Source organism: Polypterus senegalus, chromosome 2 (genome assembly GCF_016835505.1).
Source record: "Polypterus senegalus isolate Bchr_013 chromosome 2, ASM1683550v1, whole genome shotgun sequence".
Classification (NCBI taxonomy): domain Eukaryota; kingdom Metazoa; phylum Chordata; class Cladistia; order Polypteriformes; family Polypteridae; genus Polypterus; species Polypterus senegalus.
Window position 1 is genome coordinate 56,750,185 of NC_053155.1, and position 20,753 is coordinate 56,770,937.

At 40.9% G+C, this 20,753-nt stretch overlaps 1 protein-coding gene across 3 annotated transcripts in view; it reads right to left on the reverse strand.

Annotated features, from left to right (window-relative positions):
• The window catches only part of trim45 (tripartite motif containing 45), a 67,642-nt gene that overhangs the window by 12,188 nt on the left and 34,701 nt on the right, over positions 1-20,753 (reverse strand). Inside the window, exons 3-6 of one of the 3 annotated variants that reach the window (XM_039743741.1) lie at positions 11,924-11,965; positions 5,774-5,903; positions 5,322-5,436; positions 4,083-4,795 (exon numbers count right to left, since the gene is read on the reverse strand). In XM_039743741.1, the coding sequence (XP_039599675.1) occupies positions 4,778-4,795; positions 5,322-5,436; positions 5,774-5,903; positions 11,924-11,965 (305 nt within the window). In that variant the 3' untranslated portion in view covers positions 4,083-4,777. Of the gene's footprint in view, positions 1-4,082; positions 4,796-5,321; positions 5,437-5,773; positions 5,904-11,923; positions 11,966-20,753 lie in introns of those variants that run through there. The other 2 variants (XM_039743739.1, XM_039743740.1) reach the window with 2 other exon arrangements.

A 20,753-nucleotide genomic window follows, 5' to 3' on the forward strand; every position in this document is an offset into this window, starting at 1 on the left:
ATAAATTATGATAAAATAAAAGCAACACTGGTGCAGGATAGGAATTAGCCATCTACAGCACACCAGTTTATTGCCTGGAAAACCCCTGTACAAATGTGGAGAGTGTACGTGGAATTCAAACTCTGGACACTGAATTTCATTAAGATTGTTACAGTATGACAATCTATTTACCCATACACTGTATATTTTATTAGACAGTTGCCTATTCAGACAACACCCTGGAAAGATTAGAACATATCTCAAATTGGATTTCAGTCACAGGACAATAATACACAGATAAAAAAGCGGAGTCAAATGTTGTACTTAATTATCGAACTTGCTGTGTCACTGTTGCCACAGTATGGACAAAAAAGGTACTGCAGCAAAAATATCAGAATGGTTTCACAAGTTATTCTCCAGCCTCTGCAGAACTATAGTGAGTAGGTATTTTCATTCTAAGCACCTGCTTAATCAGAAGCTGATATCCACTTTTAATTTAAGCAATCATTTAATTAGATTCACTGTTTTCCTTATTTCTGCACTCAAACTAAATATTACCATGACAAGTATAGAATAGCACAGTTCAAAAAGGGGGCGGTGGGAGGCTGCCTAGCCCAGAAGTGTCTTGCAACTGAGGCTAGACCAGTTGTAGGCAGACGTAGACCAGAGATTCCAAATATCTATTTAGAGGTCATTCACTTTTCTGATGATTTAAGCATGAATCACTTTGCCAGATTACCTGCTGCTACAGATGGTGCACTGCCATTACACGCTATCACACATAATCAAATATGGTACTAGGGATGTCATAAGAACAGATGCTTCAGTTCTAACTCAATATTAAAAAGTTCTGAAAACATAACAGCACCAGCTTATTTATAGTACTTGTTACTACTGAGAAAGTTGGTACTGCTCACATGTGTGACTGCAAGTAGATAAATTACTCTGGAAGTTACAATAATACATGAGTAAAAGCTACATATGAAAATGTCTCATGGTGGTGATGCTACAGCACCACATCAACTCACGTTAAAAAGAAAAATAGCAGAAGTTATGTTTGGAAATGTTTTGTGTTTGCACAGGAGAATTTCATGGGTGCAAGTGCAGGAGTCATACTTGTTATTTAAAAGAAAAAAGTGAAAACACACACGCAGGCTGATGGTAATGCCACTTTTATCCCATTGTGGAATTAGTTAAGAAACAGGTTTGTGCAGGCTTTCAGAGTGAAATAATGTTCCCAGTCAGATGAACTAAAATTGTTTAACTTGTATTGTCACACATTTGTAAGAGGAGATAAAAAGTTAATAAGACTAACCACTTTTAAATAGTGTCCTATAGAGTCCAGATAAATGAACTGAGGCTTCACATTTATTCTGACTGTAATGATCACCTCTACAGATCACATGCATCCACAGTTACACATACAGTACTGTGGGATGTGGGAGGACTGGCAGTGCTAACAGCAGTTGAGGCAAGTAAACACCAAGGCAAGATTGAAACAAAGTGATTATTTGGCTTCTCTACACCAGTGATGGCATCAGTTGCTTTCATTAATAACAACAAATATATATTTAGTGTTTCAATGCTTTCAATGACATGGTACATCTCCTTATTAATACAACATGTACTGTGTTGAAAGAGACATGTAAACAGAGAATCATGCAGTTAGCGGGAGAAGTATAACAGCATACTTTATTGGTAAATATTAATCTGCTAACACTGAATGTGTTTAATTATTTTAGATTTTGGCAAACTGATGTTCTTTAGTATAACCTATAAGTACAAAAAATATATTTGAATTCTACGTTGAATAAAGTAATGCTCTCTCACAGTTTTAAATTTATTGAGAATAGGGAAATAATTAATTTTCTAATTCTGGATTTGTACACAGGCATAAAAAATACAGTCTAATCACTCATGCAAGAAACCTTGAAAACAACAAAAAAGGCTGTTTAACAGGAGTTCTAAAATGATGGATTATAACAGACAAGTATGATTTTACAGAGGAAGTTCTACAGTTGGAGCAAATGTAAAAAAAATGAGGGTCAGATCTAGAAAATTGAAGCATCATGAGTTTGTCACATTTAAAATTTTAATTATTTGAGTCATCCTTTAAATATTACACTTTAGTAATAATTACACTTTAATAATATTTTTACTAGCTAATGATACAAATATATATATATGAATCTTGCAATAGCATACGTACAAACCTAACACACTGGTCCTCTGACAACCAGACTTTAAAAGCCTATTGTTACAAATGTTTGCTGAAATGGAAATATTCCAAATTATCTTGGAATTCACTAATTTAACAGTACATGCAGTATTTAATAATGTTTGATTTTTTATATTTAGTGTGGGTTTTAAGTAATATTTTTCAGTTGCTAGACTTAAAATGTCAGAATAAAATTACAATGTGCACATGCTAAGATAAATCAGGTAGTTCATGATACAGTTAGGTCCATAAATATTTGGACAGAGACAACTTTTTTCTCATTTTGGTTCTGTACATTACCACAATGAATTTTAAATGAAACAACTCAGATGCAGTTGAAGTGCAGACTTTCAGCTTTAATTCAGTAGGTTGAACAAAACGATTGCATAAAAATGTGAGGCAACTAAAGCATTTTTTAACACGATCCCTTCATTTCAGGGGCTCAAAAGTAATTGGACAATTGACTCAAAGGCTATTTCATGGGCAGGTGTGGGCAAGTCCGTCGTTATGTCATTATCAGTTAAGCAGATAAAAGGCCTGGAGTTGATTTGAGGTGTGGTGCTTGCATGTGGAAGATTTTGCTGTGAACATACAACATGCGGTCAAAGGAGCTCTCCATGCAGGTGAAAGATGCCATCCTTAAGCTGCAAAAACAGAAAAAACCCATCTGAGAAATTGCTACAATATTACAAGTGGCAAAATCTACAGTTTGGTACATCCTGAGAAAGAAAGCAAGCATTGGTGAACTCAGCAATGCAAAAAGACCTGCATGTCCACGGAAGACAACAGTGGTGGATGATCGCAGAATCATTTCCATGGTGAAGAGAAACCCCTTCACAACAGCCAACCAAGTGAACAACACTCTCCAGGGGTAGCGATCGATATCCAAGTCTACCATAAAGAGGAGACTGCATGAAAGTAAATACAGAGGGTGCACTGCAAGGTGCAAGCCACTCATAAGCCTCAAGAATAGAAAGGCTAGATTGGACTTTGCTAAAGAACATCTAAAAAAGCCAGCACAGTTCTGGAAAAACATTCTTTGGACAGATGAAACCAAGATCAACCTCTACCAGAATGATGGCAAGAAAAAAGTATGGAGAGGACGTGGAACAGCTCATTATCCAAAGCATACCACATCATCTGTAAAACACAGTTGAGGCAGTGTGATGGCTTGGGTGTGCATGGCTGCCAGTGGCACTGGAACACTAGTGTTTATTGATGAAGTGACACAGGACAGAAGCAGCCGAATCAATTCTGAGGTGTTCAGAGACATACTGTCTGCTCAAATCCAGCTAAATGCAGTCAAATTGATTGGCCGGCGTTTCATGATACAGATGGACAATGACCCAAAACATACAGCCAAAGCAACCCAGGAGTTTATTAAAGCAAAGAAGTGGAAAATTCTTGAATGGCCAAGTCAGTCACCTGATCTTAACCCAACTGAGCATGCATTTCACTTGTTGAAGACTAAACTTCAGACAGAAAGGCCCACAAACAAACAGCAACTGAAAGCCGCTGCAGTAAAGGCCTGGCAGAGCATTAAAAAGGAGGAAACCCAGCATCTGGTGATGTCCATGAGTTCAAGACTTCAGGCTGTCATTGCCAGCAAAGGGTTTTCAACCAAGTATTAGAAATGAACATTTTATTTCCAGTTATTTAATTTGTCCAATTACTTTTGAGCCCCTGAAATGAAGGAATTGTGTTAAAAAATGCTTTAGTTCCCTCACATTTTTATGCAATCTTTTTGTTTAACCCACTAAATTAAAGCTGAAAGTCTGCACTTCAACTGCATCTGAGTTGTTTCATTTATAATTCATTGTGGTAATGTACAGAACGTAAATGAGAAAAAAGTTGTCTCTGACCAAATATTTTTGGACCTAACTGTATATCATTCTTTATAAATCCTATGCTGAAATCTCCCCAAGATTATAAACCACCGATTCATATTTACACTAGGGGGATTCCCATCCCTGCCACACACTATAATTGAAGCCTTGCATTATATTTTGAAATTAATGAATGTCAAGATTTATATAGTGTACCAAATACAAAAAAAAATGTAATTGTGTACTTAAATGATAGTTCTGCAGTTACTTGATTGATATACCAGTATTTTACAGTTGCTGTTACTGTTATTTTTCACTTTTTGTATTGTATTACAGATAAAGACACAATGTTGTTCACTGAATGGAATTTCTGTTTTGTGGAAGCAAAAGGTATTGAGTATGACAAAATTTCACTGGTATTGGAACACAAAAATTCTGGTATCGTGACATGCCCAAATGGCTCTAATTTCACTGTTGCAATTTCACAAACTTCCATTATATGAAGAATGTTGAACTGTGCTGTCTATCATGATCACCTTATACTATAAATACTGGGAGGTATTTTCTGCATCCCTTCATACAGCAGGTTATTTTGCAGCTGTCTGTCACTGAGTTAGCAGGCTAAAGGCTAGTTGTATTGATTACTCTTTCCATTGAGTGTAAAACAAAGTGTTATGTTAACTTATCGAGGAGCTGTTTTCAATACTTTTATTTATATTACAGTCTGTCTAATTTGATTTGAATTTGTTACCCCTTATCCATGAAGCACAGCCTGTAAAAGAGGAAAACAAAAACATCTGTCAGTCATGTTAGGATGTATCTGAGCCACATCTAGCTAAATGCGGCTCCAATAGTTAGAGAATAGAGTCCATAAAAAACATTTGCTAAACCCAAGTAATGTCATGTGTGTTAAATTTAGGCCATATAAAATTCTAAGCCATGTCCAAGAATTTTATATAAGGACTGCTAGCTTAATGCCCTGTCTGAAAAGTTGTTAAAAATGCTGTAAAGTGACATCTTTTAAAAATAAAAAAGGTTTCCCTTAGATTAAATGTCACCACAAAATATACGTTTTTATAACTTTAACATAAGTTCATTATATCATGCTCAGAATAGTAAAACAGAAAAAAACAATTCAACTAAGTTAATCCATACCCCAGAATTAGCATTTACACTGTAGCTATGAAATAGTCAGCAGTGAAGCATAAATAAATAAATAAAAAAAGTGTGCAGTTATTGGCTTAGAGAGAGGAATTGTCAAATGAAGAAAAAAGAAAAATCTCTGAAACATGGTTTACCTGTACATGCTGGCCTTTAACACACACGGACACTGTATAGGTACCCACTTCCTGTGGCGTGAGTGTAATGCAGTATGAACCATCATTATTGTCCAGTATGGAAGGCTTTATGTGACTAAAATTAAAAGTAAGCACAGCACAGAGGAAACATCAAATGTCAGTAAAGTTAAATATTTTTCTTGAAGAAATGCAAGTATATTTTACATTGAATAAATAAGGATTCTTTTTTTAATTTATGAAGAAACAATATCTGTCCCTCTATACCTGAGAAAGACAAATTCAAAAATGTATCTACTGAAGTAAGAGTTCTAATGACAAAAAAAAATGAAAAAAAATATTTTGAGTATGTAACAGGAAATTTACACATGACACTAACAAAATCTAATAGAAAACAAATTTCAACAATATGTGGATCTCCTAGACAGACAGATGCTTTATAAAAGGTTTCTGACCTCTCTTTTTTCTCCTTGTGAACTATGCCAACTCTGACATTTTCTCCTCCTCTTTCCATTTGTTCCCCAGATGAATCGATACAGATCAGTGTGAACTCAGTGAGATGATCTTGCCGTCCCATCTGAAAACCTATAAAATAAGTGGGTATATTATGTCAGGGATGCCAGGGGCTATGACCCGGCCGGGACGCCAGGAGGGACCGGAAGAGGGTCAGAGCCCGGCCTGGATCACGTGGGGTGCGCCTTCCGGGTTGCTTTGGGAGCCACGGGTCAAGGGCTTGGAAGCTCTTCCCTGTAGGGGCCCGTGGCCACCGCCAGGAGGCGCCCCAATGCCTTGGGATTTGTTTCCCCAGCACTCCTGCCACACCAGGAAGTGCTGGGGGGAAGACTTAGGACGGTGCCCGGGGAGCAGCCGGGAGGACAGCCGACACTTCCGCCACGCTGGGGCGTGGCCAGAAGATTGCCGGGAACACCTGGGGCTCATCCGGGTCCTCCATAAAAGGGGCCGTCTCCCGTCATTCAGGGCTGGAGTCGGGTGGAAGGAGGACGAAGCAGTGGAGAGTGGAGGCGGCCGAAGAAGGCATTGTGGCCAGGACATTGGGAGTTTGGGGTTTGTGCACGTGATTAGGTCTTTGTGACCAATGAACTGGGGTCTTGGTGACCAAATATAATTGTAAATAGATTGTAAATAAACGTGTGGTGGTGTCAAAACAACATGTCCGCCTGTCTGTGCCCGGGTACCGTTCACATCTGGCGTAGTCGGCAGGATGCTCCGCCTGTTTCAAGGCGGAGACCTGTTCATAAAAATTTGTTGTGGGCGGCCCGGTGCAGCAGGGGACCCCACCCATACATCGGGCTGCGTGCACACAGCCCCGCTGGGTAAAGAACCCCACGGACCGCCAGGGGTCCGCAGGAGGGCCGTTATTCCCTGAAGCGGGCGGGCGGCGTGCATTGGAAGAGTGCAGCGGTCTCCAGCAGCGCCGTTGCTGGAGGCGCCGGGGCGGCATGGCGTCGGAGAGGCCACGCCGAGGGCGTTTCCTCGGTATGGCGGGACCTGGGAGGTGAGTTCCCTGCCTATCGGCAGCGGCCCTTGGGGGCGGGCGTGTTTTGTTTTCCAGGCAGGGACCTCCAGGATCCGCGTCAGTGGCGGCGCATGCTGGTTTGCGGGCTCCGGCAGCACAGCGGCAGCGAGGGCTGCGAAGGAGGAGACGCTGCAGCTCGAGGCGCTGGCAACAGCAAGGCTGCCGGCAAGCACGTCGCCGCCGCAGAAAGGGAGCCAAGATGGCCGGACGGAAGTCCCTCCCCTGACAGGCACGCGATGGGGCGGTGTGTCTTGCGTGCCCGCCGATGACTGTAGAAAGGCGGGACCAGGGAATGTCCATCACGGGCAGGGGAGACCCGATTGGGCGGAGGAGAAGGCCCACAGGAAGTGGCGGCGTCGGAGGCCGACAGTCAGGTAGGCTCAGCGTCGGTTAACTTCCTGTCTTTGCGGCTGCTTTGGCGGAGCTGGGCGTCCCTTCAGCCCGCCGGGCAGCGTGTTACAGGTGCTATGTGCCCTCGGGCTGAGGTGCTGGTACTGGAGAAGAAGGCGCTGGGCGCTGAAACGTTACTATCGACAGCGGGACGGGCGGCGCTGGAATCTCCAGCGGAGAGGTACAGCGGAGGCGGTGAGTACAGCCGACTCCGTAAAGCATATGGGAGGGCTGCTGAAAAGGCTGTGAAGACAATGATCAGTTCGAGTAAGCAGCCCTCCGACAGGAGTGCGGCGCCCGGACTGCATGCGCTTGGCGAGGGGAGTCCGTGAGGGCGCTGAAGGGACACGGGCTGCTAAGTGCCCGGGTCCTAGCGCCCTCCGCCCGAGTTGGCTGCGGTCTTGCGCCGCACTATAGGGACGCAGAGCGGGACAGAGCGCCTTTTATTCCATAAGGAGTCTCAAACCGTCAGGGCGTCCCAGAGTGAAGGAGGAATAAAGGGCTGGAGTGCGATTCCTCCGATAAGGTGAGCAGCGTTGCTGGGTGCAGCGTGTGGCTGGCTGCCCTCTGGGAGAGCAGAGGGAATCCCTGAGGCCGGCGGAGAGAGAGCGGGCGGTGCCGACGACTCCATCGTCGAGAGGGACACGGAAGCCGCGGAGAGGGTGCCGATCAGGCAAGTGCGGGGTGCGGTTGGAGGGCGCTGCCCGTGCGTGGCACGAGCTGGGTGCTTTGGCAGCGGTTCTGCCCTGTGTTCTCTTTGTAGGGGCGGACCCGGGCGAGTTGAAGGAACCCCCGTGGCGGAACAGCCCTCTGATGTCGGGCCGTCTGCAGAAGGATCTCTCTGTCGGTGCGCAGGTGCGCTCGCAGCTGGAGGAGCCAACGGGGGAACGAGTGGCTCAGAACAAAGGGGCGTGGAGGTCCCGGAGGGGGTGCCCACCAAGGAGGCCCGGGGTGCCGGTAAAAGGGGAGCACAACCTGTGCGAGGCACAGGGATGCACCATGGGTTGGTGTCTGGATTGTGTCTCCGCCCCTGTCCCTGCTAGGAGTGCGGGGCCGGACCCCGGCTGTCCTCGAGTGGGGCCCGTTTCGGAGCTCTGCTGCCCTCGCGGGACGGGTCGCTCTTACCCACGAGTGGTCTTCGCTGGCTGTGGGGCACTGTCAGGGATGCCAGGGGCTATGACCCGGCCGGGACGCCAGGAGGGACCGGAAGAGGGTCAGAGCCCGGCCTGGATCACGTGGGGTGCGCCTTCCGGGTTGTTTTGGGAGCCACGGGTCAAGGGCTTGGAAGCTCTTCCCTGTAGGGGCCCGTGGCCACCGCCAGGGCGCCCCAATGCCTTGGGATTTGTTTCCCCAGCACTCCTGCCACACCAGGAAGTGCTGGGGAAGACTAGGGCGGTGCCCGGGAGCAGCGGGAGGACAGCCGACACTTCCGCCACGCTGGGGCGTGGCCAGAAGATTGCCGGGAACACCTGGGGCTCATCCGGGTCCTCCATAAAAGGGGCCGTCTCCCGTCATTCAGGGCTGGAGTCGGGTGGAAGGAGGACGAAGCAGTGGAGAGTGGAGGCGGCCCGAAGGAAGGCATTGTGGCCAGGACATTGGGAGTTTGGGGTTTGTGCACGTGATTAGGTCTTTGTGACCAATGAACTGGGGTCTTGGTGACCAAATATAATTGTAAATAGATTGTAAATAAACGTGTGGTGGTGTCAAAACAACATGTCCGCCTGTCTGTGCCCGGGTACCGTTCACAATTAACAACATGACACTTCGGGGTTTGCACTTGATACATATGCACTACTGAAAATGTTGGAACGTCACTAGTTACCTTTTACTGGTATACAGTTTTGTTCACATATACAATCCGTGTTGCTTAAAGAAAAAACTGAAAACAGCATTTCATATTACCTTCTTTTTATTAAGAAACCTTCTGTATGCTGTATAAGTTACACAAGGTCCTTGGTGATACCATACTTGATATTAATCTCTTAGCCATAACTTGAGATATCACAATGGTTTGACTGGTGCCCTTTTATTTGTCTCTCTTAATTTGTGTTTTGATTAATATCCCACAATGCCCATGAGGGTAACAAATTACAAAATTAATAAAATATTTGATATATTTTAATTGTCTTGTTCCTTTTTATAGAAATGCATATATGCAATGTATATAGACAGACACATAATGAATCACCTTGTTTTTATTCCTCAGCTTTCAACATCTATCAGGTATCATCATCATCAAAGGAAAATGATTAGACATAGAGAAATATATGTGTATATATATATATATATATATATATATATATATATATATATATATATATATATATATATATATATATATATATATATATATATACATACATATACATACATACACACACACACACACACACAGACATATCAGAGACAGAGTCCTTGAGCCTCACAAACTGCAGTCTGGCAGACAGATAGTTCATTAATGAGGGCACCATAAGGGTCATTCACCTGAATACCTCTGTGCTTTCCTCTTAACAGGGATAGCTGGAAGGTACTGAGAGCACTAGGGAAATCAAAAAACATAATCCTTACAGTGCTGCCACTTTGTCAGGGTGAGGATAAGCCTTGTGGAGCAGAAAGACAATTGCATCCACAACTCCAATCTTTGCCTGACAGGTAAACTGCAGTGGATCCAGGTAGACTACAACAAGAAGACACATATAGTCCAGGACCAGCGTCTCAAAAGTCTTCATGATGTGCGACCTAAGTATAACTGGTCTATAGTCATTAGGTGTAGTGGCACCTGCCCTCTTTGGAAAAGGAGCAATGAAGGATGTTTTCCACAGCAGCAGCAATTTCTGGAGCTTTAGGCACAGACTGAACAGATGACATAGGAAACCACAAAGTTAGTCACCACTGGCCTTAAGAACTTGAGGACTGACTCCATCTGGTCCTGTGGCTTTTCCAGTGTGTGGCTTCCTGGGTTGTCTCCTCACTTGGTGTTCCGTTATGGACAGCCCATGTTGATGGTCAAAGGTGGACTTGTCACTAGCCATTCTAGTTAAAGTGGTAGGAGTTGCTGATATGGTAGGGAATGTGCGGAGAGACTGGTCATTGGAATAAGGTGGCAGTAGGAGGGAAAATCTGTTTAAAAACTGGGTCAGGGTGTTAGCTTTGTCCACATCCCCTTTTATCACTTGAGCCCTGGATAGCTGGAGTCCAGTAATTATGCCCAGTCAATTCCAAGTATCTTTCATGTTTTCTGAATTAGTTTTTTCTGTTTTACATATTCATCAGGCATTTGTTAATTTAATGTAACAATGTTAAACTATTGCTACTGTTGCAACACTGTTGCCATTTTAGTACAGTGAACTCATTGTCATGTTCAAGAAACCAATTTGAAATGATTCGAGCTTTGTGACATGGTGCATTATCCTGCTGGAAGTAGCCATCAGAGGATGGGTACATGGTGGTCATGAAGGGATGGACATGGTCAGAAACAATGCTCAGGTAGCCCGTGGCATTTAAACGATGTCCAATTGGCACTAAGGGGCCTAAAGTGTGCCAGGAAAACATCCCCCACACCATTATACCACCACCACCAGCCTGCACAGTGGTAACAAGGCATGATGGATCCATGTTCTCATTCTGTTTACGCCAAATTCTGACTCTACCATTTGAATGTCTCAACAAAAATCGAGACTCATCAGACCAGGCAACATTTTTTCCAGTCTTCAACTGTCCAATTTTGGTGAGCTTGTGCAAATTGTAGCCTCTTTTTCCTATTTGTAGTGGAGATGAGTGGTACCCGGTGGGGTCTTCTGCTGTTGTAGCCCATCCGCCTCAAGGTTGTGCGTGTTGTGGCTTCACAAATGCTTTGCTGCATACCTCGGGAGTAACGAGTGGTTATTTCAGTCAAAGTTGCTCTTCTATCAGCTTGAATCAGTCGGCCCATTCTCCTCTGACCTCTAGCATCAACAAGGCATTTTCGCCCACAGGACTGCCGCATACTGGATGTTTTTTACCTTTTCACACCATTCTTTGTAAACCCTAGAAATGGTTGTGCGTGAAAATCCCAGTAACTGAGCAGATTGTGAAATACTCAGACCGGCCCGTCTGGCACCAACAACCATGCCACGCTCAAAATTGCTTAAATCACCTTTCTTTCCCATTCTGACATTCAGTTTGGAGTTCAGGAGTTTGTCTTGACCAGGACCACACCCCTAAATGCATTGAAGCAACTGCCATGTGATTGGTTGATTAGATAATTGCATTAATGAGAAATTGAACAGGTGTTCCTAATAATCCTTTAGGTGAGTGTATATGTATGAAACTGTGCAGAACGCAGGATCATCCTTATTGTGAAGCATGCCACATAATTAATATTAGAATTATAATGATTTTAGCCATAAATGTGTTAAACATTTACATAAGAAAATGGTGAAGAATGCAAATTAGTTATCTAATCCTTTACTAGAGTGTTATGTTAGAAGCTATTGAAGTTTTAACAAATCGTTGCACAGGCTTCAATCAGGAGACATCAAACACGGCTTGAAGCTGTGCTCAGATTCACAAGGAAAGATTTACATTATTGTACTCATTCTTCATTTTAAAAATAATGAATCATCCAAAGCTCACTGTCTGGAATCTAAAAAGGAAAAGTAACCCAATTATTCCACTATACATGTACCAAGCACTTAACTAGTAATGAGTTCCTGTTGACTGTCAAAGTCCTGGGTGCTTCCTAAAGTAAAAAACAAAGGAAAAACATCAAAGCATCATACAAGTAGCTTTATCTGACTTACACCTATTTGTTTAAGTCTTCAATGGATGTCAGTAACAACAAAATTTTGCTCATACAATTTTAAGGGACAAAGTGACTGGGGCTGATTTTTTTTTAATATTACACAAATACACATTTATTGGAAGATATGCAGTTAATTCTAATCCAATATCAAAGAATGGTTCATAAGGACTAACTGTACCAGCTAACTTTACACCAATCATGGTTTAATGCCTAATGGCTTAGTAGCTTCAATTTAATTTATTTATTTTGATATTTATATTTACAGTGTATAGGATAATGAATAAAAAAATAATTAATCTCGCCCAACATATTGTTGTGTATGGCCAGGTGTCTTGCCTGGCCAAGATGCCAGCTGGATGGAAGGAAAAGGGGAGAGAAAATGTGGTTAGGGCATTATCTCCCCCAGGCAGCTAGAGAGCAGCACCCTTGGCAGTTCAGATCATTAAGACCCTAGAAATACAACTTATAGCTCATACTGTTTATGTAAAAATAAACTGCAGGCTAGAATGGCATCTAAACAGATTACTAAGATTTCTAGAACTCCTCAAGAATATGCTAGATTCCAAATTGGACTCTTTATAGGAAAAGGTCTCTACAATTGAAATGTAATCTTTTGTCTACAAAAGAAACAGAACAATTTATCTTTAAGTCTCCCCACCATCACTATGAACTTGGAGTAAAGGCCTATAAGCAAATAACATATTTAAGGAATAGTAAAAGCTTTTATAGTCCATAAATAAGGTGAGGCTCACGTCAACGACTTCTTTGATAAAATATATATATACACACCACATCTAGACACTCTCTGAGCATAAGAGCTTATATAAATACCTCAGACTCTGAAATTCAAGATACCATTAACACATGGCAAAGCAGGGCAGTTGCAGGCCTTTAAGACTATGCAGTGAATTTTATATAAAGCCTCAGAATGTGTCATTATTGTTAGCAATGCTTATTGAAGCTAAGGATAAAACAACTCTACCAAAAACATTATGTAAACCAACATACTCCCTTTCCAAAGATAAAGACCTGCAACAATGTGTATCAGTGTATCATAATAAGAAGTTCACTTCTAAATGATAATGTTAAGATCACAGTGAAAGTTTTGTTATAAGAACAGAGAAAACATTTATCTCTGCAGTATCACATGATTAAACTAGATTTATTAAATACGTACTATCCAATTTTTGGCACTTCTCCTATATAATTTGAATTTCCAGAGGTCTTTCTATATTTCGATGAATTCCATCAAACCCTTTGTTTAAAGGTGATATCTATTTACCATATTGTGCAAATCACAGTGTAGCCCCAATGTATCTGCACGGACCAAATTGCTTTATACTGCTCCCAAAGGATCAGTCCTTAGTAATAATTAGTGATTTGCAAAACCCACTGAATTTGCTTTGCTGCGATTTCAGCAAAATCTTGGAAATGTTCAAGAACTTTGTGAAACTTGCCAAATGCACTGAATTGGGAAGAAGGAACTGAACTAGTTTTGACAGGATCATAATGGTACAATTGTCTTATAAATGTCACTGAGGACTAGAGAAGCATCTACCAACTATGCTAGACAGATTATGGTGGTTAAAAATGTGACCTGACTTGTGATGCAGCAGTGCTAACTATTGCTCTAACCTGCCTCAAACAGCAAAAGTGCAAATAAAAGGAATACAACAAACAAACCATAACAAAGACCATACTATCAGTCAGTCATTATCCAACCCGCTACATCCTAACACAGGGTCACGGGATCTGCTGGAGTCAATCCCAGCCAACACAGGGCACAAGGCAGGAACAAATCCCCGGGCAGGGCACCAGCCCACCACAGGGCACACACACACACACTAGGGACAATTTAGGATAGCCAATGCACAATAAGCCAAAAAAAAAAAAGTATATAATACAGTATTATAGAATATATTTTGGTAATTGTCCGTGCCACTAAGTGTGTAGTGGAATCCAACCTTTGAGTTTCACACCCCTTTCTCCTAAATGAACCTAATGTGTGATCGGCAAACAGACTGTGGCTCCAGCCACCAGAATTCAAAGATCAGTATGTGCTGCTCCACACTGGCACTTCCTTGTATGAGCTTCGGAGTACCGCCAGATAACGTTTGTGTAACAGTGAGTATTAACACACCCAGAGTGCCAGAAAGGCAAGGGATCAGTGTGAACAGTAAACTTGGGTAAGGTTGTGTCATTCACTACCACATCTGAACTACATATTAAGGAGCAAAACTTGCTCAATTCAGCAGTAAAGATACAACATACAAAGAATCTATGAAAAACAAAGGTATTTTCATTATGTTCTCATTATACTTGGCTAATGTACCCCGTAAAATAAAAATACAGCAATTTTTTTTTTTTTTTTATAAATACGTGGAGTAGAGACATCACACGCACAAAACAGATCGGGAAATGACATAAAATGGGAAGTAGAGTACACTCAAAGTGTACATGTGAAAATATATGCTACAGCTCTGTGATGTCACACTGGCCTTGGCAGCTGGGAAACAAAAAAAAACATCTGTCTGAACCACACATCAAATTTCCAGGAAGATAGTCAGTGAATGAGGTCACTGACAAACAATATTTTTGCTGCGAAAAACACTTCAGTGAATTTTGCTGAGGAACACTACTAATGCTATAAACCCAGATTATTTTAAATAAAACTGTGGAACCAGTCAAGAGACTCCATTACCATTGACATTTCTTCCAATTGCTATTGAAAAATCAGATATTGTATTTATCTCTAGAAGCAATGAGTGATAAAAGTGGTCATAAAGAAAGGAGGAGGAGAAGGTTAGGAAGGTTAGCTGCACCCACCACTAGGCAAATCAACTCCGGACCCCAGATTAGGACCCAAGTACAGCCGTGCACTATGACACCTCTGCACCACACTAGTTCAGAAGGAATGGAACCAGTGTGAGTTTTTTTTATGGTGGCTGGAGTGCCAATACTGCCACCAACCCAAGTTTTTCCCTTCAGGTTGTCGGGCCTACATGCAGGGCTGGATGCAGACTAATATCATACCCAGGTCCTTGCTCAAGTGCCCATAAGGAAAGGGCTTAAACAGAAAATATCTTTTTATGCTGATGATATGGCACTTTAAATCTCAAGACACAAATACATCTGTTAAATCAGTACGAAATGTGTCTAACATAGCGAAAAGCCCTCTTATTCAAATGGCCTTAATGGTACAATGGTAAGTCTATCTGTTTCAATCATGCTCTGCATTTATGAACCTCTGCTCACCAGACATGCCAACATTTACATCCCTCTTTCTATCTGGTTCTTATTGCTTTTCAACATTGGACATTCCAGCCCCATTTTGGATGGCGTGATACCCAGACACATGAATGTTTGGTGCATGGTTTACTATCTTACATCGGTTACTTGCCTTTGTTCATCGTACATTTCTGCCCTGACCTCTTGTGGACACCAGAGAGACAGACAGATGTATTATCGCTTTAATTTAAATAAAATATTGTTTTTTTCCCCAGTGAATTCTCATGCATGCCAGATCACTTTGCAAAGATTTTAGCAGAGCAGTTCAAATACCTTGAGAAAGAAAATCAAAAATTGTCTTTAAAAGCAATTTTGGCAACAAAAGGGAAAACAAACAAGATATTAGATGGTCCTCATTCCATCTTAGTTTAGCTGGGGGAATGAATAAATGAATATTGTCAAAGTTAATATTGTCCTAAAGATCATCTCTCTCTCTCCCTCTCTCTTTCTAAAGCCCATATATACAGTATATACAAGTTCTTCTTTAAGAAGTTAGGCCCAATTGTAACATCAGTTATCTGGAACTTCTGCTGTAGTACTGGGCTACAGATATTTGTACAATAAAACACTGGACACTGGTGCAGCTCACTACTGTTTGGTTACATCTTCATGTTCTCAAAGCATACACAAATCATGTATTTGTATTTCCAAAGTAATTAAATTTTTTGGCCATGAAAGAGCAATAGGAGTTTCCCGTTATGTTAAGTTAAACCATGCAGGATTTTTAAATAATTGGCACAAGTTCCAAAATACCACAGTGAAATTAAAGCTCTGATGAATGCTCAATGTAATATACAGTAATCCCTCGCTATATCGCGCTTCGACTTTCGCGGCTTCACTCTATCGCGGATTTTATATGAAAGCATAACTAAATATATAACGGATTTTTCGCTGCTTGCGGTTCTGCGGACAATGTGTCTTTTTACTTCCTGTACATGCTTCCTCAGTTGGTTTGCCCAGTTGATTTCATACAAGGGATGCTATTGGCGGATGACTGAGAAGCTAACCAATCAGAGCACGCAGTTAAGTTCCTGCGTGCTGAATGCAGTGTTAACCAGGAAGTCTCATCTCGCTCATTCAGCATCAACGTGTTTCGCTGTGTAAAGAGATGTGCTCTTTTGTGTTTATCTTTGTGCATAGTCAAGCCCTTCATTATGGCTCCAAAATGATCTGCTACTGCTGCAGGGGCCGTGCCCAAGAGCAAACGGAAGATGTTAACGATTGCCGAAAAGGTAAACGTTTTGGATTTGTTGAAGGCTACGATTCTTTTTATTTAAAAAGTAGGAAAGGAATATAAGATCTAAGGCCGCAGTGTCCTTTTAACCAGGGTGCAAAACGAGTTGTAAGTGGATGTAATAAGGCAGTAGTCTGGATGGAATCTGCTTTAGGGATTTGGATTGAAGACTGCTGGAAGAAGAACAAAGGCGGTGCTACACAGTCGCCTGAAGAGGCTCCTTTAGAAGAGCTGTAACGCTTTCCTTTGTTGTGCAGTAAAATTAAACTCATTGTTATCGGACAAGTCATCTGTCTATCGTAATGGCTGTAACATATGTGATATCGGATACACTCAATATCTTTAAAATAATATTTAGGTTTTACTGTATATAAACAGTGTGTTTATATACATAATTTCAATGAATCTTACCTAATATCTAAGAGAATACAAAGGGATTATGCTGTATAACTCTGCGGGGAATATTTATAAACAGTGTGGGAGAGTTTATAAGGGCTTAAAATATATAAAAATAACTAGCAGAATACCCGCGCTTCGCAGCGGAGAAGTAGTGTTTTAAAGAAGGTACGAAAAAGAAAAGGAAAAATTTTAAAAATAACGTAACATGATTGTTAATGTAATTGTTTTGTCATTGATATGAGTGTTGTTCTCATATCTATCTATATCTATCTATCTATATCTCTATCTATCTATATATATATACCTCTATCTATCTATCTATCTATATCTCTATCTATCTATCTATATATATCTCTATCTATCTATATATATATATAGCAGAATACCCGCGCTTCGCAGCGGAGAAGTAGTGTGTTAAAGAAGGTCGAAAAAGAAAAGGAAAAATTTTAAAACTAACGTAACATGGTTGTTAATGTAATTGTTTTGTCATTGATATGAGTGTTGTTCTCATATCTATCTATCTATCTATCTATATATATATATATATATATATATACCCGCGCTTGGCAGCGGAGAAGTAGTGTGTTAAAGAAGGAAAGAGAAAGAAAAGGAAACATTTTAAAAATAATGTAACATGATTGTCAAAGTAATTGTTTTGTGTATTTGGCGCAGCGTCACAAAGTTGTTTTCGTAGCTGCATCAGAAAATGTACCACGACGTCTGACACGCCTCCTTTTTACTGTTTTCTCACAGCTTGGATTGCTGCTGTCATATATATACACACACACACACACACACACACACATGTATATACACATATATATATATATCTTCATATCTACATATCTATATACATATCTACATATACACACACTCGCACATACATACCTATCTACATCATATATAGACATACATACATACACACACACAAATTATATACATGTGTGTATGTATGTATGTATGTATGTATGTATGTACTGTATGTGTGTGTGTGTGTGTATAAATATACACATACATATACTTGTGTGTATGTTTGTATGTGTCTATATGTGTGTGTATAGGTTTGGTCACTGAGTGCAAGGGAAAAATAATAAATTATAGTCTATAAGTTATTAAACAGTAAAACATTAACGTTTTAAGAAGTACAGGTACATTGAAATTACATTTTCTATGTGAACATTCAAATTTGTGCCTCTGGTAATGTGCCTTACCGGCATTTAAAGAAAATTAGTTTTGTGTCCTCTGCAGTGTTAAGAGAGAAAGGCTTTGGTTTGGGATAAAAGGAAAAAAGGTGTAAAGAAAGGAAAGTTGCCTTTTTCTTTTATATAGTATAACAAAATACCAGGCAGCAGGAGAAGTAGTGTGTTAAAGAAGCAATGAAAAGAAAAGGAAACATTTTGAAAATAACGTAACCTGATTGTCAATGTAATTGTTTTGTCACTGTTGTGAGTGTTGAGTGTTGTTGTCATATATATATATATATATATATTTACACACACACATAAACATATATATATATACATATCTATACATATACACATATATACATACATATATATATCTACATATATACACACACATATATATATACACACATACATACATACACACACATCTATACACAGAAATACATATATATATATATATATATATATATATATATATATATATATACATACATACACACACACATATATAAGCATATATATACATATACATACATATCTACATATATACACACACAGCTATTTCAGATCAGTGCAATACGCTGTTTGTTAAAACGTTGACTCCGCTCTTACGTGCAATAACAAATCAAATCATTCAGTTGTCTTTGCTCATATGTCATTTTAGAGCTGGACGCCTGGCATCTTTTTGGCCACAAGTTCGTTTCTGTTTGGTGTGAGGTTCTGTGTTGTGGAGATTCTCAGGATGGATTGCAGGTGCTCATCAGTGAGGCGACTCCTGTGTGCTGTTTTGTTAGTCTTTATCACTGAGAAGAGCTTCTCACACAGATATGTGCTACCAAACATGCACAAGGTTCGAGCCGCATGTAGACGGACTTTTTTTGTTCTTCAAAGTCACCAAAGCGCCGTGCAAACTCAGTGCGCAATAACTCTAGCTTTGCAATAACTTGCAGCATCATAAGGTAGACTTGATTAACGTGGTAAGTGTTCGGCAAGGCAGCTGAAGCGCTGCATTATGGGATCTGTAGTTTATTGTGTTACCAGCGCTTCATATACCGGGCTTTAATAACAATAATACAGTATATAAAATGATCTCGCGGGCGGATATAATTACACGCCGGGCGGATGTGGCCCGCGCCCTTGAGTTTGACACATATGGACTAAATAGAACTTGAAAAGATATATTTTTTCAAATGTGATCGCGCAATTCAGATAGAGTTGACGCAAGACTACAGCCTGCATGCCTCAATGAGTCATCCTCCCCTCGCTCTTACTTTTTTACCGTTCATCTAATGAATACACTGAGTATGGCTTTACCAAAACAATCATTGATGGCGAATAAAGTATCCATTATTCGAGTATGTAGAGCGGGATATATATATATATACATATATATATACCCGCGATCGCAGCAGAGAAGTAGTGTGTTAAAAAGGTAGAAAAGAAAAGGGAACATTTTAAAAATAACGTAACATGACTTTCAATATACAGTATTTGTTTTGTGAGTGTTACTGAGTGTTGCTGTCATCAAGGATTTGATTATCATTATTTCTTTCAATCAGGTTCGTATTTGTAGGATGTGTTGTGTTCAAGTTACATTCCGTGTTTGTCAATCGCTGTAAAGATGACAGGTTTCATTCATCGATTCGTTTCTTACTGCATCAATAAACAGCTCGTCTTCTTCTTTATCTGAGACCTGACACACTGCATGCACGGGTTTTTTTTACACTGTCTTCCTTTAGCGGGACATTGACTTTTTCCACCGTGTGCTTTGTTTCCACAGTAGCTGCATTTATGAATATGCTTATCAGACGCTTCATATTTTTGCTGCCTTTTCAATTGTGTAATTCGGTTTTGTTCAGCTCTTTGGAACTGTTGCTTTTATCTGTGCACTGCGTCAGTTCACGTGAGCCACTCGGTGTACTTGCATCGAAGGTTCCCAGCTGTGCTGGTGCCATCTCGTGCTATGTCCATAGCTTTATTTAATGTTACCTTAGTCCTGGCACTTAAAACTTTCTCTCGCAGTTTCGCTGAGTTTGTGCCAAACACCACGCTGACCATCTCATCTTCCTCTGCATAAGCACAGTCCTTAACCCGTGAATATTTAGTGGGAGTTTGCTATTGGATTGCCGCTGACGGACGGCCTTATATGGGCAGGCACTAAATTACAAACGCCAGCGGCAGCCTGTCTATAAACTTAATTTAAAGTGTAGGTTTACATCGTGCTTTGTTTCCGAAGTAGCAGAACTCATCAATATGGTTGTATATGTCACTCGCTCGCTTCTTATTGTTTCGCTGCCTTCTCAATTATATGTTTTCTTCAGCGCTTTTTTGAGGTCTTCCTGATTTTCTATGTGCTGCGTGATTACGTGGGAGGCGTGATGATGTCACACAAAACTCCGCCCCCACGGCGTTGAAGCTCATCTCCATTACAGTAAATGGAGAAAAACTGCTTCCAGTTATGACCATTACGCGTAGAATTTCGATATAAAACCTGCCCAACTTTTGTAAGGAAGCTGTAAGGAATGAACCTGCCAAATTTCAGCCTTCCACCCACACGGGAAGTTGGAGAATTAGTGATGAGTCAGTGAGTGAGTCAGTGAGTGAGTGAGGGCTTTGC